General features: G+C 44.6%; 2 protein-coding genes across 15 annotated transcripts in view; one reads left to right on the forward strand and one right to left on the reverse strand.

The window, feature by feature from the left end:
* LOC308518976 (protocadherin gamma-C4) overlaps nucleotides 1-25225 on the forward strand; it is a gene marked incomplete at its 5' end in the record, with an annotated part of 148230 nt that overhangs the window by 73371 nt on the left and 49634 nt on the right. The window contains one exon of one of the 14 annotated variants that reach the window (XM_081090844.1): nucleotides 1187-3607. The exons of 9 other annotated variants lie outside the window; for them this stretch is intronic. In XM_081090844.1, the coding sequence (XP_080946970.1) occupies nucleotides 1187-3607 (2421 nt within the window). Of the gene's footprint in view, nucleotides 1-1186; nucleotides 3608-4597; nucleotides 7028-9753; nucleotides 12520-13959; nucleotides 16384-25225 lie in introns of those variants that run through there. 4 more of the 14 variants (XM_081090839.1, XM_081090834.1, XM_081090832.1 and 1 more) reach the window with 4 other exon arrangements.
* LOC308519254 (short transmembrane mitochondrial protein 1-like) lies at nucleotides 19638-19892 on the reverse strand (the record flags this gene model as incomplete). The annotated part of the gene is made up of 1 exon (XM_081091243.1): nucleotides 19638-19892. The coding sequence occupies one exon, from the start codon at nucleotides 19890-19892 to the stop codon at nucleotides 19638-19640; it is 255 nt and encodes an 84-aa protein (XP_080947369.1).

Here is a 25225-nt window from a genome sequence, read left to right on the forward strand (position 1 = left end):
AGAAGTACACAAAATTATCCTAAGCAGATTATCAGTGGAGTTACTAAGGAACCTATTTGGGTTATTGAAGATAGTGATGTATTGGTTTGACCTCTTACGTTTATTACTAATATTCTTCTAAATTAATATGTTAGCATAAAGGCAAAGAGTGTCCTAATATATGTCAACATACTTATGAAAACATTACTTTTTTCATGTCATTCAACATTTATTCAATGATAGGTATGTGGAAGGAGAACACAGGATGAAAAATCTAAAACTTTTGGGTCATAGTTATTAACCTTTAAGTCATTGAAACTGTCATTTAAAATTTCTGTCCATGAGAGTCAAAATTTTTATGCAGCTATCTCAAATAATTCTTTTATCTTGAAAAATACTGATTTTTAAAATAACTACTTTGACATGGTAACTATTGTAAGAAAATGTTTTTAAATATAATTACTTAAACACAGGACACTTCATATTATTGTAGTCAACATGGCAATGGTTGCATACGAGTTACTAAATATGGAGGGATGGATTAATACTTCCTAGCCGAATATAAACTAGGATCGAAGACAAAAAAAAATGTGGGTTTTTTGCTTATCTTTAGTATTTGCCTTTGTAAATAATTTACTCTTAAAAGGAAAAACAATGATTGCCTCTGGATGGAAGAACCGGATAGCGGTAGACCATGAGATAGAGACCTACTTTTCACTTTATAATCTTTTGTTGACTTTTGAAAGAAATACTTTTATCTTTTCACATTTATGTAAATTTTTAAAATATAAAAATACATAGTTTTGACTATGGGAAAAGCATGTTTCATGATGAAAACGGAATCACTGAGGAATCAGGGTCAAATATTTTAGCTCCTAACATTGAAAGAAAAAGATTTCCTGAAATGGAGAAAACTTAGGCTGCAGTTCCACACGAGGCCTCTGGGCGCCGCTGTCGGCCAGTGCAGGGCAAGCGCCGACGCCCGGGAATCCTCAGCCTCTAGCCTAGAATTTCCTGCGCAGCCACCAACACAGAAGGAAACCCGTTCATACACTAGGGCTCCGAGTGGTGCAGACTCGCCGAGCACAAGCGGATTCCCAGCCCCAAGACTGGGGACTCCGCCTGTCCTGGGCTGAATGGTTTCCAGCGTGATAGTGTGCACTTTCTCCAACTGGGAAGACTGGGACCCAGCGAGAACTAGCGCGCGATGGGAGGGAGCTGCGCACAGGGACGCGGAGCCGGCCGGCTGCAGGTACTGTTTCCCTTCCTGCTGCCTTTGTTCTACCGCGCACTCTGTGAGCCCATCCGCTACTCGATTCCTGAGGAGTTGGCCAAGGGCTCGGTGGTGGGGAATCTCGCCAAAGATCTAGAGCTGAGTGTCTTGGATGTGTCCTCTAGGAAGCTGCGAGTTAGCGCGGAGAAGCTGCTTTTCAGTATAGACAGGGAGAGCGGGGACTTACTGGTGAAGGACCGAATAGACCGCGAGCAGATTTGCAGAGAGAGGAGAAGATGTGAGTTGCAGTTGGAAGCCGTGGTGGAAAATCCCTTAAACATTTTCCATATCATTGTGGTTGTTGAGGATATTAATGACCATGCCCCTCAATTCCATAAAGATGAAATAAACTTAGAAATCAGTGAATCTGTCAGCCCAGGAACGGGAACAATTCTTGACTCTGCAAAAGATCCTGACATTAATATGAATTCACTGAGCAAATACCAACTAAGTCCTAATGAATATTTCTCACTGGTGGTGAAAGACAATCCCGATGGTGGCAAATATCCAGAATTAATATTGAAGAAGACCCTGGACCGAGAAGTGCAGAGCTCGCACCACTTGGTACTAACAGCCTTGGATGGTGGGGATCCGCCCCAGAGCGGCACTGCTCAGATCCGAATCCTGGTGGTGGATGCCAATGATAACCCCCCTGTGTTCAGCCAAAGTGTGTACAGGGTCAGCATTCCGGAAGATGTGCCCGCAGGCACCTCTGTGCTGACGGTGAGCGCCACTGACCAAGACGAAGGCTCCAACGCAGAGGTCACCTACACCTTCCTCGGTGTGGCTGAGAAAGCCCAGCACGTGTTCTCTCTGGATTCTGCAACAGGAAACATTGTAACTCACCGGCCCTTGGATTTTGAAGAAGTAGAAAGATACGTAATGGATGTAGAAGCAAAGGACCGAGGATCTCTCTCTACACGGTGCAAAGTAATTGTAGAAGTTTTAGATGAAAACGACAACAGCCCGGAAATAATCATCACGTCTCTCTCTGATCACATTTTGGAGGATTCCGGTCCAGGAATGGTTGTGGCCCTCTTCAAAACACGGGACTGGGATTCCGGTGAAAATGCAAAAGTCACGTGTAAATTAAGTAGCAACGTTCCATTCAAGATTCATTCTTCTTCTAATAATTACTACAAGCTGGTAACAGATGGGGCCCTGGACCGAGAACTGACCCCGGAGTACAATGTCACCCTCACAGCCACCGACAGGGGCAAGCCGCCCCTCTCCTCCAGCACCACCATCACCCTGCGCGTCACCGACGTCAACGACAACGCCCCGGTATTCCGGCAGCCAGCCTACCTGGCCCACGTGCCAGAAAACAACCCGCCCGGGGCCTCCATCGCGCAGGTCAGCGCCTCCGACCCCGACCTGGGACCCAACGGCCAGGTGTCCTACTCCATCGTGGCCAGCGACCTGGAGCCGCGGGCGCTGTCGTCCTACGTGTCCGTGAGCGCGCACAGCGGGGTGGTGTTCGCGCAGCGCGCCTTCGACCACGAGCAGCTGCGCGCCTTTGAGCTGACGCTGCAGGCGCGCGACCAGGGCTCGCCCGCGCTCAGCGCCAACGTGAGCCTGCGCGTGCTGGTGGGCGACCGCAACGACAACGCGCCCCGGGTGCTGTACCCGGCGCTGGGGCCCGACGGCTCTGCGCTCTTCGACACGGTGCCGCGCGCCGCGCAGCCGGGCTACCTGGTCACCAAGGTGGTGGCGGTGGACGCGGACTCGGGACACAATGCCTGGCTGTCCTACCACGTGCTGCAGGCCAGCGAGCCCGGGCTCTTCAGCCTGGGGCTGCGCACGGGCGAGGTGCGCACGGCCAGACCTTTGGGCGACAGGGACGCGGCCCGCCAGCGGCTGCTGGTCGCTGTGCGCGATGGGGGACAGCCACCTCTCTCTGCCACCGCCACGCTGCTCCTGGTCTTCGCTGACAGCCTGCAAGAGGCCCTTCCGGACCTCAGCGACCACGCCACGCCCTCTGACCCCCAGGCTGAGCTGCAGTTCTATCTGGTAGTGGCTTTGGCCTTGATCTCCGTGCTTTTCCTCCTCGCGGTGATTCTAGCCATTGCTCTGCGCCTGCGAAGCTCTTACAACCCCGCCACTGGGGGCTGCTTTGGGTCTGTTCTCTGCTCCAAGTCTGGACCAGAGATTCCTCCCAACTACAGTGAGGGAACTTTGCCTTATGCCTATAATCTCTGTGTGCCTGGGGATCAAACTAACCCGGAATTAAATTTTCTCACATCTACCGATCATTGTCCAGCTAAACAAGATACTCTCAACAAAGATAGCTCGTTAGCGCTATTGGCTGGCATACTAACTCCTAGTGTTGAAGCAAATAAGAAGACTTTTACACAGGTAAGTAGTTAAAATAATGCATTTTACATTCCAATATGCCAGTATATATCAATATAGTGCTTTTATTTCAAGATCCTATGTTCAATCTCTTGCTAGGGTTTCTAAAATAAATCCTTGGTCAGACCTATGAGTATCACTGTTAAGACTCAAGTTTACAATGCTGCGATGCTTCTAATATTCAAATGCATTTTAAGGTAGGTATACAGAGAAATCTCATGAAATTTTCATGAAATAGAATACCCTTTAATTAAGGATATGGAAAACAGGTATATTTTATATAATGGTATTTTAAATAACCCTAATGCCATCCAAATCTTCTCAAAAGTTTCATCTTTATTTTTCTCAATAAAGAACCATTACTGAGAATTATCACCATGCATCCTATCTGATGATTTTGTCAGGACCCTGCTAGTTCCACATCAACAAATGCTATTCTCTTCAGTTGGTAAAAATTAATAGGAACCAAATCCAACCTGCAAGTGTTCAGTTCCAGTAATATCTGAAAACTTTTTTAAAATTTTAAACAATTAAAACTTGTTAAAATTATAATTGTTAAAATTTTAAAAAATTAAAAATTAATCTTGTGCTCTTGGTTAACTCGTAAATCACATCATATAACTGTTGTCTGAAATTTAAGCTTTACATATGCAGTAGGAATGATTCTGGAAAAGGTGAGTGTATTTATTATAGAACAGGCACATTCGTTGGGTTTTCTTACTCGTTGCAATAATAAGTTTGGGCTCTAGGCGCCGCTGTTCACCAACCAGGGAATGGGAAGTTGCACGCTACAGAGTCACTCCCTCCCCTACCTCTATAACACAAAGCGGAGAGAGATGGATACTCACAGATCCTGATGCTGGAAACTTAAAGTACGGACTTGCCTTCGCTCTCTGCTATATTTGGGTGCAGTCGGCCCGGGACTTTGTAGATACATAGGCTGTCAGGACAAACCGGCTCAAGAAACCTCGGAATATCGGCTCAGCAACTGCCATGGCGAATCAGCTATTACGCCTGGACCGCAGCGGGCTGGCGCTACTGTACCTTTTCCTGGGGACGCTGCGGCAGTCTGCAGCCGGGCAGATCCGCTACTCGGTGCCGGAGGAGACAGACACAGGCTCCTTCGTGGGCAACATCTCCAAGGACCTGGGGCTGGAGCCCCGGGAGCTGGCGGCGCGCCGCGTCCGCATCGTCTCCAGAGGTAGGACGCAGCTTTTCGCTCTGCAGCCACAAAGTGGCAGCTTGGTCACCGCAGGCAGGATAGATCGGGAGGAGCTCTGTGAGACGGTGTCCTCCTGTTTTTTAAATATGGAGATACTTGTGGAAGATACCCTGAAAATTTACGGAGTCGAAGTGGAGATAATGGATATTAATGATAACGCCCCCAGTTTCGAGGAGGAGGAAGTAGAGATAAAAGTCAATGAACTCGCAACTCCGGGATCGCGATTTCCCCTTCCTAACGCCAGGGATCCAGATGTAGGAATGAACTCCCTTCAGCGCTACCAGCTCAACCCTAATAGCTACTTTTCCTTACAAGTTGGAGGCATAACTGATGGAGCCAAGAATCCAGAGCTAGTGCTGGAGGGGACCCTGGACCGGGAGAAAGCGGCTGCCCACCACCTCCTCCTCACAGCCTTAGATGGAGGAGAACCCATCCGCCGGGGCACTGTTCCCATTCGTGTGGTGGTCCTCGATGTCAATGACCACACCCCAAAGTTTACACAGTCTGTGTATCGAGTGAGTGTTCCTGAGAACCTCAGCTCTGGATCTCGGGTGCTCGTGGTAAATGCAACTGATCCAGATGAGGGAGTCAACGGGGAAGTGGTGTATTCGTTCCGGAATATGGAAAGCAAAGCTTCTAAAATATTCCAGTTGGATTCTCGAACTGGAGAAGTGTCAATACAGGGGCCTCTGGATTTTGAGAAATATAGGTTCTATGAGATGGAAATTCAAGGCCAAGATGGTGGAGGTCTCTGGACCACTGCTAAGATGTTGATCACAGTTGTGGATGTGAACGATAATGCTCCAGAAATAACGATCACGTCTTCTACTGACTCAGCGCTGGAAAACTCTCCTCCGGGTACAGTAATTGCTCTTCTAAACGTGCAAGATCAAGACTCTGGAGAAAATGGTCAAGTTTCTTGTTTCATTCCTAACGATCTGCCTTTTAATTTAGAAAAGACTTATGGAAATTATTACAAGTTGGTAACAAACAGAGCGCTGGACAGAGAGCAGGTCCAGAGCTACAATATAACATTGACGGCTACAGATCATGGAAGTCCACCCTTGTCTACAAAAACTCATATTTCATTGAATGTAGCAGATGACAACGATAACCCACCCACTTTTGCTCACTCCTCTTATTCCGCCTACATTCCTGAAAACAACCCCAGGGGAGCCTCCTTTTTCTCAGTGACTGCACTTGACTTGGACAGCAAAGAAAATGCCCGGGTCACTTACTCTCTGGTCCAGGACACCATCCAGGGAGCTCCCCTGTCCTCCTACATCTCTATCAACTCAGACACTGGCGTCCTGTACGCGCTGTGCTCCTTCGACTATGAGCAGTTCAGAGACCTGCAGCTACAAGTGATGGCACAGGACAGTGGGGACCCTCCACTCAGCAGCAACGTGTCCCTGAGCATATTTGTGCTGGACCAGAACGACAATGTGCCAGAGATCCTGTACCCTGCACTCCCCACTGATGGCTCCACTGGTGTGGAGCTGGCACCCCGCTCTGCAGAGCCTGGCTACCTGGTGACCAAGGTGGTGGCAGTGGACAGAGACTCAGGCCAGAATGCCTGGCTGTCCTACCGCCTGCTGAAGGCCAGCGAGCCAGGGCTCTTCACAGTGGGGCTGCACACGGGAGAGGTGCGCACGGCAAGGGCCCTGCTGGACAGAGACGCACTCAAGCAGAGCCTGGTGGTGGCTGTTCAGGACCATGGTCAACCCCCACTCTCTGCCACTGTGACACTCACTGTGGCTATAGCCGACAGTATCCCAGAGGTCCTGGCAGACCTGGGCAGCCCTGAGTCTCCCGCCAACCCTGATGGTTCAGGCCTCACCTTGTACCTGGTGATGGCGGTGGCGGCGGTCTCCTGCGTCTTTCTAGCCTTTGTCATCGTGCTGCTGGCGCTCAGGCTGAGGCGCTGGCACACATCGCGCTTGCTCCAGGCTTCTGGAGGCGGGTTTGCAGGTGTGCCTGCTTCCCACTTCGTGGGCGTGGACGGGGTGCAGGCTTTCCTGCAGACCTATTCGCACGAGGTCTCTCTCACTGCAGACTCTGGGAAGAGTCACCTGATCTTCCCACAACCCAACTATGCAGACACGCTCATCAGCCAGGAGAGCTGTGGGAAAAGCGAGCCTCTCTTGATAGTTGAAGATTCAGTTACCGGTATAGGCAAAATTAATCCTACAAGTAATCAGGTGAGATTTTTTTCTTGCCTTTCAATTATTAGTGTCTCTGCACAAGTCTGTTAAGTGGCTCTTTTGGTAAGCCTATTATGAAAACTGTTGGGGGGGGCATATTCAGTTCACACAGACATCGAGCAATACATGTGCGTTTGTGTACTTTACCTTTATTCAAACTACCATCATTTTTCAAAAAGGTTTTCTGAAAGTCATTTTTTTAGTTTGGTATATTTTCTTTTGAGTCCAAGGGTGCAGTTTTGCTATTATGGCTTGCTTTATAGTAAATTGAATTTTAGTAATATTTTTCTATCAGTGTCTGTGACTATCAATGTAAACTGGTTATGATTTGCAAACACTTTCTATTTATTTCCCTATTTCAACGTTGCATTGCCTCCATGATTATAATTATATTCTACCATTATTTGCTTTACTTCTAGTGATCAGATTTGACCCTGTTGATTCAATAGCATATTCTCTCTAACTCTTTTTCTTATCTATCTATATACACAGTCACACATATGTCCACATTTACACATGTAAACTTTTCTCTGAGCACAAAAAGAATTATATTTTCATTTTTGATGGCTGGTAATATGTTTAGATCCTGTTGATTATTTTAATTTTGTCTCATTAATTTATCCCACCAAAACATACATGTTGACTGCCTTTTAATTACTAGACTCCCTTGTGAGAGAAAATATAGAACACACTTTTTTCCTTAAGTTCTAGACATCTTTCTATTTCTACAGTTAGCGCATTAGATAGTTCTGAAGAAATAATTGAATTGTTGAACTGGTGCTATTTCCTTTTATTCTTTTACTTGTACTTTAGTGTGTGTTGAAGATTTTTTAAAGTGTAAAGACACAGAAATGCTTATTTTTGATCCAGTGCCCCTCAGAAAGTTATTTTCAAATCTGTTAAATATGTCTACATTTTTCAGATTTATTCATATGGAATAGTTGTGAATATAAGAGATGGGGTGGGTATTCCTCTAGATATTTTTGTTTGTTTTCAATATGCCAGCAAGTCATGGGCTCCCTCTTTATTTCCTTCATAAACTCCCTTTGTATTATATCTAAGTATACTCAGTTCTTATATTTATAACCAACTTGTTATTGAAGCCCTAGGACAGCGGTTCTCAACCTGTGGGTCGCGACACCTTTGGGGTTCGAACGACCCTTTCACAGGGGTCACCTAAGACCATCGGGAAACACATATATAATTACATGTTGTTTTTGTGATTAATCACTATGCTTTAATTATGTTCAATTTGTAACAATGAAAATACATCCTGCATATCAGATATTTACATTACAATTCATAACAGTAGCAAAATTACAGTTATGAAGTAGCAACGAAAATAATTTTATGGTTGGGGGTCACCACAACATAAGGAACTGTATTAAAGGGTCACGGCATTAGGAAGGTTGAGAACCACTCCCCTAGGAGTTACCTACTAACACATGTGTTATCTGAAGCAAGGTCTAAGAAAGTCAAGGAGAGGAGACCTATGTAGTATATTAGACCACAGGAATCATCTCCATAATCACTACAGCTCCTCATGCTCACACCACTACTTCTAGATATTCTGTCCAAATTGCTAGCATATTCATGTTCCCTTTCCAGTTTTCCTTTCTCCTTTAGGAGTTGGCCTTAGTAATTAACTCTACATAGAGTATCTAATGTTTGGGTGAAAAGAATTTCAACTGTAGGAAAGGAAAGTCTTACAACAAATGCCTAAATTTGTCTTGACGTCAAGAAAATGTTAGTGTGTTTTGAGCATCTTCTAGGGATAGAATTATGCTTGTGAAATTCCAAACTGAGAAAAAAGATTTAACACATTTTACTTGAACTGAAATTAAATGAATAAAAAGGTTATGAGGTATTTTGCTGGAAGAGGGAGATGTTCCATATTTTTTTAAATGTAGTCTGGCCCTAGCCAGTGTGGCTCAGTTGGTTGGGCGTCGTCCCCTGCACTAAAATGTTGCAGATTCCATTCAGGTCTGGACACATGCCCGGGGTTTCTGGCTCGATCCCCAGTGGGGGGCATTCAGGAGGGAGCTAATTTATGTTTCTCTTTCACATTGATGTTTCTCTCTTTTCCTCTCCCTCTCTTTCTAAAATCAATAAAAACATTTTTTAAAAAAATGTAGTCTGAACTAGTTAGGAGCTGGCAACGAAGATCCTAGAAAATAGAAAAGGTTGGCTTTGAAACTTGAGATTAGGAAGGTTATTTTGATTCAGAGGTAGTAATAAAGTGCAACATATGGTCCATTTAAATAAAAGGACAAATAAAACAGCCTCACATTTCATGACATTAAATTCCTATGGTAACATACTGGGGTATTCTTCTATATTGTTTATGATGTAAGTGTCAAACACTTAATGATCCCTTTCATGAATCTCTTTTATAAATAACAAGGAAGACTTGATGTCCTTGGCCATCCTTATCCTGAGTACAACCTATGTAGCTTTAAGCTCTCCTCCAGTTTCCTGATCAATGGAGGAGGGAAATTAATCTGTACATAAGATTGAATCTAATACTAGGTGTCATTTCATGGCTGTCAAAATTTCCCCATACCACTTGGTGGGGCTATTTTCTCACGTGGTCTTTGTTCTAAGTCTGGAGAGAAGACTTTGCTTTGTTCTTCCAATATCTGCACTGCCTCTGGTTTGAAAAAGACAAACTTTTCTCAATGGTGGGTTTATGGCTCTTCTATTGGATCCCATCTCTAGGGAACTTTCTTTTGAAGTAAACACTGGAAAACAGACACATCCAAAACGCACTAATTGCCTCCTTTCCTAGACATCAGTCCAACATAGCTGTTGGAATACCGAATCCCATTATTTGCAAGGCTTCTGCCTGCAGTTTTCTAAGCAGACTCTGGGCGCCGCTGTTGGCCAACTGCTGCAAGAGCTGGAGTCCAGGATCCACCGGGTGTTTTCTGCGCAGTCACAAAAGCAAGTAGAAAGGCGAGTGGTCCGAACTCCGGCTCACTGCTCGGCAAATCTGATTCCGGAATACCGACTGGGATGCCTTCAAACTGGGAGCCTTGAGTTTTCTACGCGGTGGAAGTAGATATTTAAATAGAATTTGTAAAGAAAGCATCTTCTCAATGCCAGAGTCTGCAGCAGGGCTCAGAAGGATGGGCACCAGGGCGAAGCAGAGGAGCAGGACCCCGCGGCGGTGGCAAGTACTCTTTCTCTTCCTGCTGCCTTTGTTCTGCGGGGCGCTCTCCGAGCAGATCCGCTACTCTATTCCGGAAGAAATGGCCAGGGGCTCTGTAGTGGGGAATCTCGCTAAGGACCTGGGGCTGCCGGTACGGGATTTATTGACCCGCAACCTCAGAGTTAGTGCAGAGAAGCAATACTTTGCCTTAAACACGGAGAATGGGAACTTACTTGTGAGTGACAGAATAGATCGGGAATCGCTCTGCCCTCAAAACCCTGTGTGTGTCGTGCCCTTAGAGATTGTAGCAGAGAAACCTCTAAATGTTTTTCACATAAACGTGATGATAGAAGATATAAATGACAATCCACCTCATTTCCCCCAAAATAGCACTGTTTTACAAATCAATGAATTTGCAACTCCAGGAGCTCGGTTTGACTTGGAATCTGCTATAGACGCAGATGTAGGGCCTCACTCTCTCCAGAGTTACCAACTCAGCTATAATGAGCACTTTTCTCTAATGGTAAAGGATAAAGCTGAAGGCAAGAATGCCCCGGAATTGGTGTTAGAAAGGCCCCTGGACCGGGAACAACAGAGCTCCCATCTCCTGGTCCTGACAGCGGTGGATGGCGGTGACCCGGTCAGAACCGGCACCACTCAAATTAGGATTGAGGTTACTGACGCCAACGATAACGCCCCAGTGTTCAGTCAGGATGTGTACAGAGTTAGCCTTCCAGAGAACTTGCCCCCAGGCACCTCAGTGCTAAAGGTGACAGCCACGGACCAGGATGAGGGCATCAATGCAGAGATCAGGTACTCCTTCAAAACACCAGGAGATGTTGGAAGTATGTTTATGCTAGACCATCAAAGTGGAGAAATTAAATCCAAAAACCCTATAGACTTCGAAATCAGTAGCAGTTATACCATAATCATGGAAGCCAAGGACGGCGGAGGCATGGCCACCAAATGTAAAATTATACTCGAAATTCTAGATGAGAATGACAACGCCCCAGAGGTGGTGTTCACTTCGGTGTCTAGTTCCATAACCGAGGATGCAGAGCCCGGGACGGTGATTGCTTTGTTCAAAACACACGATAAAGATTCCGGAGAAAACGGGAAGGTTATATGCCTCATAAAAGAGGACGTTCCTTTTAGAATTCAATCTTCCGCCAATAATTACTACAAGCTGGTGACAGATGGGGCCCTGGATCGGGAACGGACCCCGGAGTACAATGTTACCATCACAGCCATCGACAGAGGCAAGCCACCCCTTTCCTCCAGCAGAAGCGTCACCCTATACATCAGGGACATCAACGACAACGCCCCGGTTTTCCAGCAGCCAGCCTACCTGGTCCACGTGCCAGAAAACAACCCGCCCGGGGCCTCCATCGCGCAGGTCAGCGCCTCCGACCCCGACCTGGGACCCAACGGCCAGGTGTCCTACTCCATCGTGGCCAGCGACCTGGAGCCGCGGGCGCTGTCGTCCTACGTGTCCGTGAGCGCGCACAGCGGGGTGGTGTTCGCGCAGCGCGCCTTCGACCACGAGCAGCTGCGCGCCTTTGAGCTGACGCTGCAGGCGCGCGACCAGGGCTCGCCCGCGCTCAGCGCCAACGTGAGCCTGCGCGTGCTGGTGGGCGACCGCAACGACAACGCGCCCCGGGTGCTGTACCCGGCGCTGGGGCCCGACGGCTCTGCGCTCTCCGACACGGTGCCGCGCGCCGCGCAGCCGGGCTACCTGGTCACCAAGGTGGTGGCGGTGGACGCGGACTCGGGACACAATGCCTGGCTGTCCTACCACGTGCTGCAGGCCAGCGAGCCCGGGCTCTTCAGCCTGGGGCTGCGCACGGGCGAGGTGCGCACAGCTCGTGCTTTGGGCGACAGGGACGCGGCCCGCCAGCGGCTGCTGGTCGCTGTGCGCGATGGGGGACAGCCACCTCTCTCTGCCACCGCCACGCTTCACCTGATCTTTGCGGACAGTGTTCAAGAGGCACTGCCAGACCTCAATGACCATCACACACCTTCTGACCCCCAGGCTGAGCTGCAATTTTACCTGGTGGTGGCCTTGGCCTTGATCTCCGTGCTCTTCCTCTTGGCGGTGATTCTGGCCATTGCTGTGCGCCTGCGACGCTCCTCTAGCCTGGCTACCTGGCGCTGCTTTCAGCATAGTCTTTGTACTAAGACTGGACCAGGGATTTCTCCCAACTACAGTGAGGGAACTTTGCCTTATTCCTACAATATGCATGTTGCCTCGGATTCTCAAAAAACAATGTTTAATTTTCTCTCTATGACGCCAGAAATGGTCCCGCCACAAGATCTTTCTAATGAAGCATCCTCGATAGTAAGTGTCACTGAGGAGAATAAGTTAAGCTCTAACTCTGTTGCTTCTACTCACAAAGAGTTTCAATGAATGCCTTTCATCTGCAAATGGTTTGTTTTAATTTTCTTTATTAACTACAAAGAGGAGAATGCATGAGAAAAGGCTTTAAAAAGGGGACATAGGAATGATTTTATAATATTCAGGTACTTTCGCTAGGGATTCTTTGAATCCCAGTGAGTAGGTCAATTTTATGCATTCCCCCCCACACACACACACTCAAATCCATCCATATATGTCTTCCCAATTCAAAAAAAATTATTTTATGGTCGGCCTGCCAAACGTGCTTATCCTCAGAATATAAATATTTGCATTCACGAAAGCATAACAGTGAGAATTTTTCTTATATTTTAATGGGCTTCTAAATGTATTGCTAATAATTATCAGTAATTGGAATTAGGTTTGTTACCCAGGAAAAGGTAAGTGTATATTATTCTTTGGATTACCAATTTTCCTGCACATTCTTTTGAAATATAATGTATTAGTAGAGTATAGAGTACTACCCTTACTTCCAGTAAATGCAAGTTGGAATGCTTTGATTTTGTTCTAAAAATGTTAAATGGTAATGTGTCTTCTATAAACTTATAGTGATTTCCATAATGTGTACAATCACATTTCTTATTTTTAGGTTTCCATATTAGTGTGAAAGTTTGGTTTTTAAATTTAAATGTCAACACCCTGTTTAAGCAGTTCTTTCATTTAGGCAAATTTAAGAATCTATGAAAATTTTGCCCCAACTTATAGCTGAGTGAGGAATTTTAAATTATTCTATCATATGATTTCTCAACATGGAAAAGTCCTAGGGAGATGTCCCATAATAGGAATGTTGGGGGGGGGGGATTGGTGATGTCAATGCAGGTGCACTACAATGAAGGATAAAATTACTGTGTATAGAAATTTCAAGTTCGTTTAAAAGCTCATGGGAATATCAGAATATGCCTACAGCTACAGAAAATAATCTTAGGACAGTGCACGCCCTGTGTGAAAATTTTTTTGGGAAATAAAAAGAAGCTCCCTGAAGTTTCCATTAAAACAAAACAAAATGTCATTTTAATCGGTTCCACTTCCATCCCTAGTTGAAGAACAGTAGGTGGAGCTATTTGAGGTCTAAAAACCAAAACTCTTTTCTCGGAGTTCAAGATTGTGCAGTAATTGGTTAGGACTCTGAGCGCCGCTGTTCACCAATCAGGGAGAGAAAAGCAGAGCGATCCTTCCTGCCGCTGTGCACGCGCCTGAAGCACAAAGCACAGCCAGAAACTAACCATCTCCTCCTGGACTGCGAGGAAACTGAACGGAGGGGCTCTGGTCCCCCGGCCCACGGATTCCAAGGACGGACCTCGCGACCCTGACATCGACATCGGTGGTGAAGGGAAGCACTGGAAATAACTCTCCAGGAAAGTGACAATGATTCCTGCGCGACTGCACCGGGACTGCAGGGGGCTGGTCCTGCTGGGAGTTCTCTCGGGGATTCTGTGGGAACCTGGATGCACCCAAATCCACTATTCAGTTCCCGAGGAGCTGGAAGCAGGCTCTAAGGTGGGCGACATCGCCAGGGATCTGGGGCTGGGGGCCCGGGAACTGCAGGAGCGCGGAATCCGCATCGTCTCCGGAGGTAGGACGCAACTTTTCGCTCTGAATCCCCGAAGCGGCAGCTTGGTCACCGCGGGCAGGATAGACCGGGAGGAGCTCTGCATGGGGGCCATAAGGTGTCAGCTCAATCTGGAGATCTTGATGGAGGACAAAGTGAAAATATACGGGGTGGTGGTAGAAGTGAGGGACATTAATGACAATGCCCCCTCCTTCCGGGAAGGCGACTTAGAAATAAAAATGAGTGAAAACGCAGCCACTGGGATGCGGTTCCCCCTTCCCCACGCTTGGGATCCGGATATCGGCAAAAACTCTCTCCAGAGCTACGAGCTCAGTAACAATACTCACTTCTCCCTGGCGGTTCAAAGCGGAGCGGACGGTAACAAGTACCCAGAATTGGTACTGGAGCGCGCCCTGGACCGCGAGGAAAAGGCAGTTCACCACCTGGTTCTCTCGGCCTCCGACAGCGGCGACCCGGTGCGCACTGGCAGCGCGCGCATCCGCGTGACCGTCCTGGACGCGAACGACAACGCCCCCGCGTTCGCGCAGCCCGAGTACCGCGTGAGCGTCCCCGAGGACGCGGCTGTGGGCACCGCGCTGCTGCGGGTGAACGCCACCGACCCCGACGAAGGGGCCAATGCGGAAGTGATGTATTCCTTCCGGTATGTGGACCACAAGGCAGCCCAGCTTTTTGAGCTGAATTGTAATTTAGGGACAATTTCAACAAAAGGGGAGCTGGACCACGAGGAATCAGGATTCTATGAGATGGAAGTGCAAGCGACGGATAACGCAGGATATTCTGCGGGCGCCAAGGTCCTCATCACAGTCTTGGATGTGAATGACAACGCCCCTGAAGTACTGGTCACCTCTCTCTCCAGCTCCATTATGGAAAACGCTCCGAAAGGGACACTGGTCGCCCTTTTAAATGTAAATGATCAAGACTCCGGGGAAAATGGACAAGTGGTCTGTTTTATCCAAGAGCATCTGCCCTTTAAATTGGAAAAGTCTTATGGAACTTACTATAGCTTAGTGACAGACACACCCCTAGACCGAGAGCTGGTCCCTAGCTACAATATCACGGTGACGGCCACCGACAGAGGGCGTCCACCCCTGTCCACGAAAACTCACATCTTACTGAATGTCGCAGACACCAACGACAACCCACCTGTCTTCTCTCATGCCTTCTACACCGCCTACACCGCAGAGAACAACCCCAGAGGCGCCTCTATCATCTCCATGACCGCCCATGACCCCGACTATGGGGAGAACGCCCAGGTCACGTACTCTCTGGTAGAAGACACTGTCCAGGGAGCTCCCCTGTCCTCCTACATCTCCATTAACTCGGACACTGGCGTCCTGTACGCGCTGTGCTCCTTTGACTATGAGCAGTTCAGAGACCTGCAGCTACAAGTAATGGCACAGGACAGTGGGGACCCTCCACTCAGCAGCAACGTGTCCCTGAGCATATTTGTGCTGGACCAGAACGACAATGTACCAGAGATCCTGTACCCTGCCCTGCCCACTGATGGTTCTACCGGCGTGGAGCTGGCACCCCGCTCTGCAGAGCCTGGCTATCTGGTGACCAAGGTGGTGGCAGTGGACCGAGACTCAGGCCAGAACGCCTGGCTGTCCTACCGCCTGCTCAAGGCCAGCGAGCCAGGGCTCTTCGTGGTGGGGCTGCACACAGGTGAGGTGCGCACGGCAAGGGCCCTGCTGGACAGAGACGCGCTCAAGCAGAGCCTGGTGGTGGCTGTTCAGGACCATGGCCAGCCCCCTCTCTCTGCCACTGTCACACTCACTGTGGCTGTAGCTGACAGCATCCCAGATGTCTTGGCAGACCTAAGTAGCCTTGAGTCTCCCGCCAACCCTGAGGACTCTGGCCTTACACTCTACCTAGTAGTGGCAGTGGCCGCAGTCTCTTGCGTCTTCCTTGCCTTTGTCATCATGCTGCTGGCACTCAGGCTGAGGCGCTGGCACAAACTGCGCCTGCTCCAGGCTCCGGGAGGCGGGTTTGCAGGCGTGACCGCTTCCCACTTTGTGGGCGTGGATGGGGTGCAGGCTTTCCTGCAGACCTATTCCCATGAGGTCTCCCTCACCGCGGACTCCGGGAAGAGTCACCTGATCTTCCCCCAGCCCAACTATGCGGACACACTCATCAGCCAGGAGAGCTGTGGGAAAAGCGAGCCTCTTTTGCTGTCAGGTGATTCAGTGTTTTCTAGAGATAATCATGCATTAATTCAGGTGAGTCCATATCAAGTACTATTCTCTGAGCTTTGAGCAAAATATCTCTTATTATAGGTGATGAGTATGTATTGGGAATTTATAAAGCAGATACTAATAAAGTTATGTATACATGGCAGACACCAATGACAACCCCTCCACTTTCCCTCAGGCCTTCCCTCACACCTTATTTATAACAAATTTTTATGTACTTGTGTATGTTGCATATAAAAATTTGAATCTACTTTATTTTTTAAAATATATTTTTATTGATTTCAGAGAGAAAAGGAGAGGTAGAGAGAGATAGAAGCATCAATGATGAGAGAGAATCACTGATTGCTGCCTCCTGCACACCCCACATTGGGGAATCGAGCCTGCAACCCAGACATGTGTCCTGACCGGGAATCGAACTGTGACATTCTGATTCATAGGCCGATGCTCAACCACTGAGCCATGTGGGCCGGGCTGTATCCACTTTAGAAAGTACTTGTTAAGAAACTGTCTAGTTTCACTAATTTAATTAACAAACTATAAAACTCTTCCTGCTTTTAGTTGGTCTTATTTCCCATTGGCCATGCAAGAGTTTTATATTGAACATCTGATGCCAATTTATCTGTTAAGAACTCAAATTCTTCTCGAGGAGGTAAATCTAATTTGATGAAAATGATAAATGATATTTTAAATAAAGCTTATAAATTGAGTGGCTTCAACTACACCTTAAATGGCTACAAATTCATAAAGTACATTTAGTTTCTTCTGAAGTGCAATAATTCCTCTGGTCATTAGAGACACATACATTTATAATTTCTCAGTGTGCTAAGTCATTTCATGGTTTCAAATCATTCTTGAACTTCCAAATATGGTGAATTTATTTCTTACTTAAAACTTTCTCACTGAAATATGCAAATGTGTAAGTGTTCTCATGAGGAAAAACTGAAAAGATGGGTTTTTTTCACCCCCATTACAGATTTCGGGAATATAATGTCTGTATGCGTTTCCAGTTTAGATATTTCTTTTACCCATTTTATCCACACTGATGATTTTAATGATGACGTTGTGGCGCACTGAGGGCTAACAAATTGTGTTTTGAGCACATTTTTTGGCACTTTGTTGGATTGGCAGCAATTCTCTTTTCTTATGTTAAATTTCCCACAATGTTCACACTCATGGAAAATTCTCTGGGACATGCACAGATTCTAACTTTTTCCTGAAAAAATGTATCCTTATTGTAGAGTGCTAACGTACATTATTCATGAGAAAACATTTCTGGAACCTGTGAGAAGCCTGGTTTCTTTTGGTTATTCCGGTATAAAGTAGGGGAAAACATCCTTATTGTTTTCTTTCTTTATTTGTTACCTATCTGCTTTCAAAAATACATTAGTCAATTAAACCCTAGACTTATAAAAGAGGTTGAAAAACATTTAGAGAAAGAAAGAAAATCAAATGGCCCTAAAATGAGACTGTTACTGAGATTCACATACAACTTTATGCTTCTTGACAACCAAGACCAAAAAATATCCAGAAATACAGTGTGGATCTATTTGTGTATGATTTTTTTTAAAGGAAGTTTTGAGTATACCTAAATATGCAAACTTTGTGTAGACATTAATTTACAAATGGAATTTAAATAGCTTTCTAAGTAATTTTGAGGGGAATAGAAGGGAATGTCACTCCTGTTGTTTTGTAAAAGCTATCAAAATGTTTATCACAGGGCCAGTTTTCATATGGTGGTCAATTCTGAAGGAAAGATGGAGCACACAACAGAAATTATTTGGGAAGATAACCTAGTATTGTCCAAATATGCTGACTTCTGTTCATTTTACCCGATTTAGTGATAATCTGTAAGAGCAAGAGCAATGATTAATCATGACCCATAGGCTATATCTCAAGCATCAGTAATCTTAACTATGTTTCTAGTTTGAGCTAAATGGGTTTCATTAAATGGTTGTTGAGTGAATGAATGAACAAATGTATGCGCTCTAGGGATTACCTGATATCAGTATTCTAAAATGTAGTTTGATGGAAAAATAGCAGCTTTGCAACGAGGTAACTCCTAATGGTGTGACCTTTGACAAATTATTTAATCTCTTTCAGCTTCAGCATAATGGGTATTACAATATATAATTTGTAAAACTGTGGTGAGGATTAGTGATAACATATCATTGGTTCATAACATGCTTCATACGTAATATGTACTTAATTAGCAGGAGCCATTTTTTTACATTGTTAATAGAAAAAAAGGAGCCATGCTTTTAATGTCAGCACACTTAACATTCTGTTGGGGAAAGTAATAATGATGCTTCTCCACATGGTACAATGGGATAACCTATGGGTGGAAGTAAAACTGTTCTAAAATTGTTATGAACGCTAATTTAAAAATCTTAAGTGCCTAGAAACATTCTTGATTGAGAAGCCCCTGTTTGTGGTCATAAAAGATAGGGGAAATGTTTTATTGGATGGGACAGTTTTATGAGTGTTAATTTTTCTCTATCTGAACCATAGTGTAACCTAAACAAGGAACCTATTATTCAAATGGCTGATTTACCCCACTAGGATTGCTAGGATGATTTAACTGGAAAATGGATTAGCAACCCTGAAAGTTGGGGTTGATTTTATTTGGACTGTGTGAGTTTAAGCTCATGGCTATGCAAAATATTAATCTTAGCTTTAGGATATTTGTTGATAATTTCTCTGGTTCCAGCAATGAAATTATATCAAAGGATAACGGATGAGTTTTCTGTATACCAAATGGGAAGAGCTCTGGTACAGAAAATGTGAAGAAATTGTCATCAGATAGACCATAGAGTCAAATAAAATAATTTATCTATATGCGAAAAGAATCAGTACCTCCACACTTTCTCTTAGAGAAGTCATTAAAAGATCTACTCTGGCATGGCCCGTGTGGCTCAGTGGTTGAGTGTCTAGTTATAAACCAGGAGGTTATGGTTCAATTCTGGTCAGGGCACATGCCTAGGTTTCAGGCTCAATCTCTGGTGGGGGTCATGCAGGAGGCAGCCGATCGATGATTCTCTCTCATCATTGATGTTTCTCTCCCTCTCCCTTCCTCTTTGAAATCAATAAAAAATATTTTTTAAAAGATCTACTCTGTATAACATTGAGGACAATAATAATTTATCATTTCTTTAAAGGTCATGTTTACTAATCTAGCACCATAATTCCAGTCTTAGAACCCCCACGCTGCTAGAAGGAGGAAGGGAAGAGGTGAGGATATTGGGAAAGTAAGCACAGTTCTTAACTTGTGGCCGCATTTGTGCTCAAAGCAAAGGCTGAGACTGGACAGAAGACAGACGCTTTGGTTCAGATGTAAAGGAGGTCCTAGAGAAGAGTAGAGTCAGGATTTCCTGGAGCCAGCGCTGGAGTTGGCCTCGTGAACTAGGGGGTTTCTTCTTGGCGTCCATGTCCTTTTGAATTTCTTCAAGTTGTTTAGCCAGGTTTGGCATGTCGTAATTTTGAGCCACATACATTCCAACCAGGCTGCCAAAAGTAAATCCAACCAGAAACTGGAGCATGATGTCAGTGAAGACGGCAGGATGGGCGGTGGTACGAGTAGCTCTGTGGGCCTCTCATTAAGTCTTAAGCATTTCACACAGTGGTTTACACACCTTCTTAATACTCAGTGAAAGACTTGCGTTCAATGATTAGAAAGTGGTCTCTGGGGGAAAAATCATACTATAATACCAATTATCTTATACATGCTTTCCCTCTATATTGAACTCCTAATAAGCTCTCTAACTTACCTGTACAAAGCTAAGGAACTGGGGATTTGTCAAAATTTTTTAAGTCCATGAGATTTCCATATGGTGACACATCTTAGAAGCTTTCTATATGTTTGCAACTGAAGATTCGGCCAATAGTTTATCCTGAGACTGTGTTATTTGAAAAAAGACTCCACCCCCCAAAATAAAATAAAATAAAATAAAAAGAGAGATTCAGCCTAAAAACACTCTTAACCATCAGGAGGACATAAAAAGAAGTCATCGCTTTGATTTCATATACTGGAGTCACTGAGGATATAAATTCCCAGGAATATTTAATCGCACAAATAAGACTGTACTACTGCCTTTCAACTTGCAAATTCCAGTGAGAAACATCTGTTTCTCATTGCTCTCAACTCTTCAGAACCTCAGCCTCTGATTTCTTCAGGCTGCAATTCTAGAGTAGGGATTCAGAGCACCGCTATCAGCCAATGTGAAAACAGGGATAAATGAAGAGTTTCCAAAAGGTTTCCACTGGATGACTTTCCTAATCAGACCTTGCCAAAGATCTGGAGTCTTATGTCCAAGGCTTACCCACTCAGAAGCTATGGGTTAAGAAAACAGATACTTCACTCCAGATGAAGAAAATGGAGACTTACTTGTGAGTAACAAGATGGACCTGGAGTGAATATGATGACATGCTAGAGTTTGTATCTTATGTTTAGAAACAGTAGTTGAAAATTCTTTAATTATTTTTCACATTAATATAAGTATTCAATATATAAATAATAATACCTCCTGGTTCAGCAGGAGCATTTTTAGTTAAATATGTGAATTGACCCAGCCTGGAGCAAAATTTGCAATAGAATCTACAGAAGATCCTGATGTTGGGAACAATTCCTTTACAAAATTACTGCCTTAGCAGCAACTCTATATTTGTCTTCAAGTAAAAGTGCTGGGGTTCAACCCCAGCAGGTCCAGGGGTCCCCAAAGGTGTGGACGGAGTCGGCGAAGAAGGAATGACACGGAGACAGCGTTCAGTTGATCAGCAGCCTAGCCAGGATCTCCAGCCAAGTTCTGGTCTGGATCTCCAGCGAAGTTCTGTTTAGGATCTCCAGCCAGGTTCTGTGTCCATGGTCTCTTGCTAGGTTCTCCAGCCAGGTTCTCCAGGTTCTCCAGCCAGGTTCTGTAGCCATGTTCCCTCGCTAGGTTCTCCAGCCAGGTTCTGTCCAGGTTCTCCAGCCAGGTTCAGTCACCAGGTTCTAGTCAGGTTCTCTTGCCAATTTCTGTAGTCAGGCTCAGTCCAGGATCTTTTGCCATGTTCTCTCGCTAGGTTCTGTCTCTAGGTTCTGAGGCCAGTTTCTGCCCAGGATCTTTTGCCATGTTCTCTCCAGCGAAGTTCTTCTGTCTCTAGAGAACGTTCTGTGTAGGTTCTGTGCCTAGGTTCTGTCTCTCTCTCTGTCTCTTGCTGTCTTGTTACATCTGTATTTATACCAGTTGATTCAATCCTATCAATCTCTATTACAAAGGTGAGGGCGTTTCTTATCTCCATTCCAGGGAGTAAAGATTATGTAGCTTAAGCATAATTGTTCATAGTTAAAGTGATTAATTACCCGCCTGGCACTTAGTTAAGAGGTTTTATTCCCTCCCTAACTTCAGGGGAAAATCCCTACCTGGGGAAACAACCTTTCTCAGAGACCTTGGTTAAAACACATAGTGCCAAGAAGGTGAGCAAACATATTAAGAACAGTATGCCATATATGCCAGGTCCCTTGAAACAGCAAGCATGGACCGGCTCCCGGCATAAAAGAAAGCAACAATAGAAACAAACACTGAACTTGTGTTAAAGAAGCTACTAGACCTGGAAAAGCAAAGCTCACATCACTTAGCCCTGCAGCTTTAGATGATGAGGACTACCTGGAAGCCACACAACTACAACACTCCCACCCCTCATTTTAGCCAGAATGTACCCAGGTTCAGTCTTTGAGAAGCCATTCCCTAGCATACAGGGTAAGGGTGAGGGCCACTGACCTGGACGAGGAAATCAAAGTGAAAATCAGTTATGCCTTTATAGCCCAGAGTACCATATCCAGTTTGGCTTTGATCACCATAGTGGAGGAATAAAAACTTTAAGTACATTGGACTACGAAGAGATTAAAAAATATTCCATGGTTTCAGAAGCAAGGAGAAGAGGGGAACTGGTTGTCCAGTGTAGTTGAGATCAAAATTCTAGATGATAATGACAAAGTCACAGAGGTGATTTTTACTTCTATTCTCACAGTGATTCCTAAAGATTCTGCACCTTAGCTAGTAGTTGCTCTGTTTAAGACACAGGATCCAGATTTGGGAGGAAATGGGGAGATACAAGAAAATGCACCTTTCAGAATATAATCTTGCATGAATAATTACTACAAGCTTGTAACAGATGGGGTCCTGGACCTGAAGTAAAACCTGGAGTACAATGTCACCATCATGACCACTAACAGAAGCAAGCTACCCCTCTCCTCCAGCAGAAGCATCACCCTACACATTGGTGACATCAACAACAATGTGCCAGTTTTCCACCAGGCTGCCTATGTGGTCCATGTGGTCGAGAACAACCCTCCTGCTGCCTCCATTGCCTAAGTTTGCACCTCAGATTCCAACATGGGACCCACTGGCCATATCTCCTACTCCACTGTGGCTAATTCAAATGCTTTAAATGAATTTGAACTAGCAGAATGCTGGATATGGACTGTTCCTTGTAATCAGGTGATCGTACAATGGATTCAAATAATGTTAGCATTACAGTCTACAAACACTTCATAAATTATGGAATAACATTCACATATAAAATTCCCCTTTATATGTCATTCAGTGATTTAGAAGCTTGAAGTCTAAACTATAACAAACAAACAAAGAAAAGGAAAGAGTAACTTTTGGAAAGTGAAATTAGTTAAAGTGAATAATATGGAAACTGAAAAGAGTGGAAGGAGAATTACTGGTATGACAAGAGAAAGATAATATTAATAGTAAGATGCATAAAAGTGTCTGATTGATTAGTCATGGTAGTGTTCCATATTGTTGTCCATGTATGCTATGTCATTTTTATTATAAATTCTACCTGGATGTTGGTCTCTAAAGGGAATTCAGCAAATCAGATAATTTGGCATCTTCACTGTGGATTCTGATGCTCACCTGAAGACTTTGCTAAAGTTTGGGAACCAACAATAGGCAAGCATCTCCACCAATATGTGTCACTTGCAGGTATTGGCTTTATCTTGTGTAATACTTGCTCTAGCAGTATTTCAGAGAAAGCAGTGAATATTCCTGGTGAGAAAAAGGCACGCATTTAATAACTATTGACTCTTCTATTTACCTTATTTAAAATTGACTTTTACATGTGGTATGAGGTAGCAATTCAATGAGGTAAGGGTTGAGGTTCTATTTTTCCATATGGATGCCCAGTTTTTGCAGCAGCATTTGTCGAAAAGATTTTCCTTTTCCTATTGAATAGCTTTGGTAAACTTGTTGAAAATCATTTGATTGAGCTCTAGCTGATTTGGCTCAGTGGATAGAGCATCAGTCTATGGACAGAAGCATCCTGGGTTCAATTTTGGTCAAGGGTACATGCCCGGGTTGTGGGCTTGACCTCAGGAGGGAGCATGCAGGAGGCAACTGATCAATGATTCTCTCTCATCATTGATGTTTCTATCTCTTTCTCCCTCTCCCTTCCTCTCTGAAATCAATAAAAATATTTTTAAAAGAAAATTATTTGCTATATGTGGGTCTATTTCTAGACTATCTATCATGTGCCATTGATCTGTTTGTCTATCCTCTTGTCTTGACTATTGTAGCTTTATAGTAAGTCTTGAAGTCAGGTAGGTAAGTCTTCCAACTTTCTTCTTTTTCAACATTGTTTTGACTATTCTTGGTTCTTCGTCTTTCCAAATAAATTAAAATAATCTTGTCACTTTCCAGAGGGGAAAAGCCTATAATGATTTTGAATGAGGTTGCATTGAATCTATTCATTCATTAGGGGAGGGATCATCCCAACAATATTGAGACATTCAATCCATGAGAATAGTATATATTTCCAGTTACATAGGTCTTCTTTAACTTCTCTCAACAATGCTTTATCATTTTCAGTGTAGATATCTTGAATATCTTTCATTAACTTATTCCTACATACCTGATGGTTTTGAATATTACTGTAATTGCATTTTTGTTTTATTTTCTGATTGCTCATTGCTAGTTTACAGAAAAAAGGAATAGATTTTTGTATATTCCGTATGCTTTTGAAGAACAAGAGGTGCAGGGTGCTTTATTCTTATGCTGTATGAGACCGTCATGTGAGAGGAGATAGCATAAACTTAAACCACCTCTTCATAAGCCCAGGCTCCCATTCTCTGCAGTGTATAGGCTCAAAGAGCCCACTCAAAAACAAGAGCCTGCCCCAAGTCTAATAGTGAGTGGTTCTTTCATGCATTTATTAACTGCTTGCTTTATGTAAGGCACTGTCCTAGGTGCCAAGGGTGCAGCAGTGACCAAGGCAAGTATGATTCCTGCCTTAATGGGCCCCCATTCTAAGATACCATCTTTTTTACAAGTCTGATAAATGCCACCACAGAGAAAAACAAGGATGCTAGGAGAGTTTGTAATAGGGAGGCCTACCACTGTCCAAAGAGTCAAGAAAGGCTTCTTTCAGGAAGAGATATTTAGAGTGAGATCTAAAGAATGGATCTAAAGGATAGGTAACGAAGAGATTAAAGAAGGAAATACCAGGCAGAGGGACTAGCATGTGTAAAGGTCCTAAAAAATGAAAAGGTGACAAACTGAAAAGGGTTAGGGAGGCTAGAAATGTAAAATAAGTAGAGCCTTGTAAACTATATGAAATATCCTGGATTTTATTCTAAGTACCCTTGTACTTAGAAGCTATTGAAAGGTTTTAAATAATACAGTGGCAAAATATGATTTGAATTTTTAAAACATTACCCTGGCTGCTGTTAGGTGACTTGATTTATGAGGGTTATAAGTGGAAGAAGGGAGAACAGATGGAGACTATGGCAATATTCCTGGTAAGAAATAGAGCTGGAACGGATTCAAAGGAAAGCAGTGAATATAGAAATAAATGGATGGATTGGAGAAGTAGATTCAACAAGACAATA

This window comes from Myotis nattereri (assembly GCF_964212035.1).
Source record: "Myotis nattereri genome assembly, chromosome: 5".
NCBI lineage: Eukaryota > Metazoa > Chordata > Mammalia > Chiroptera > Vespertilionidae > Myotis > Myotis nattereri.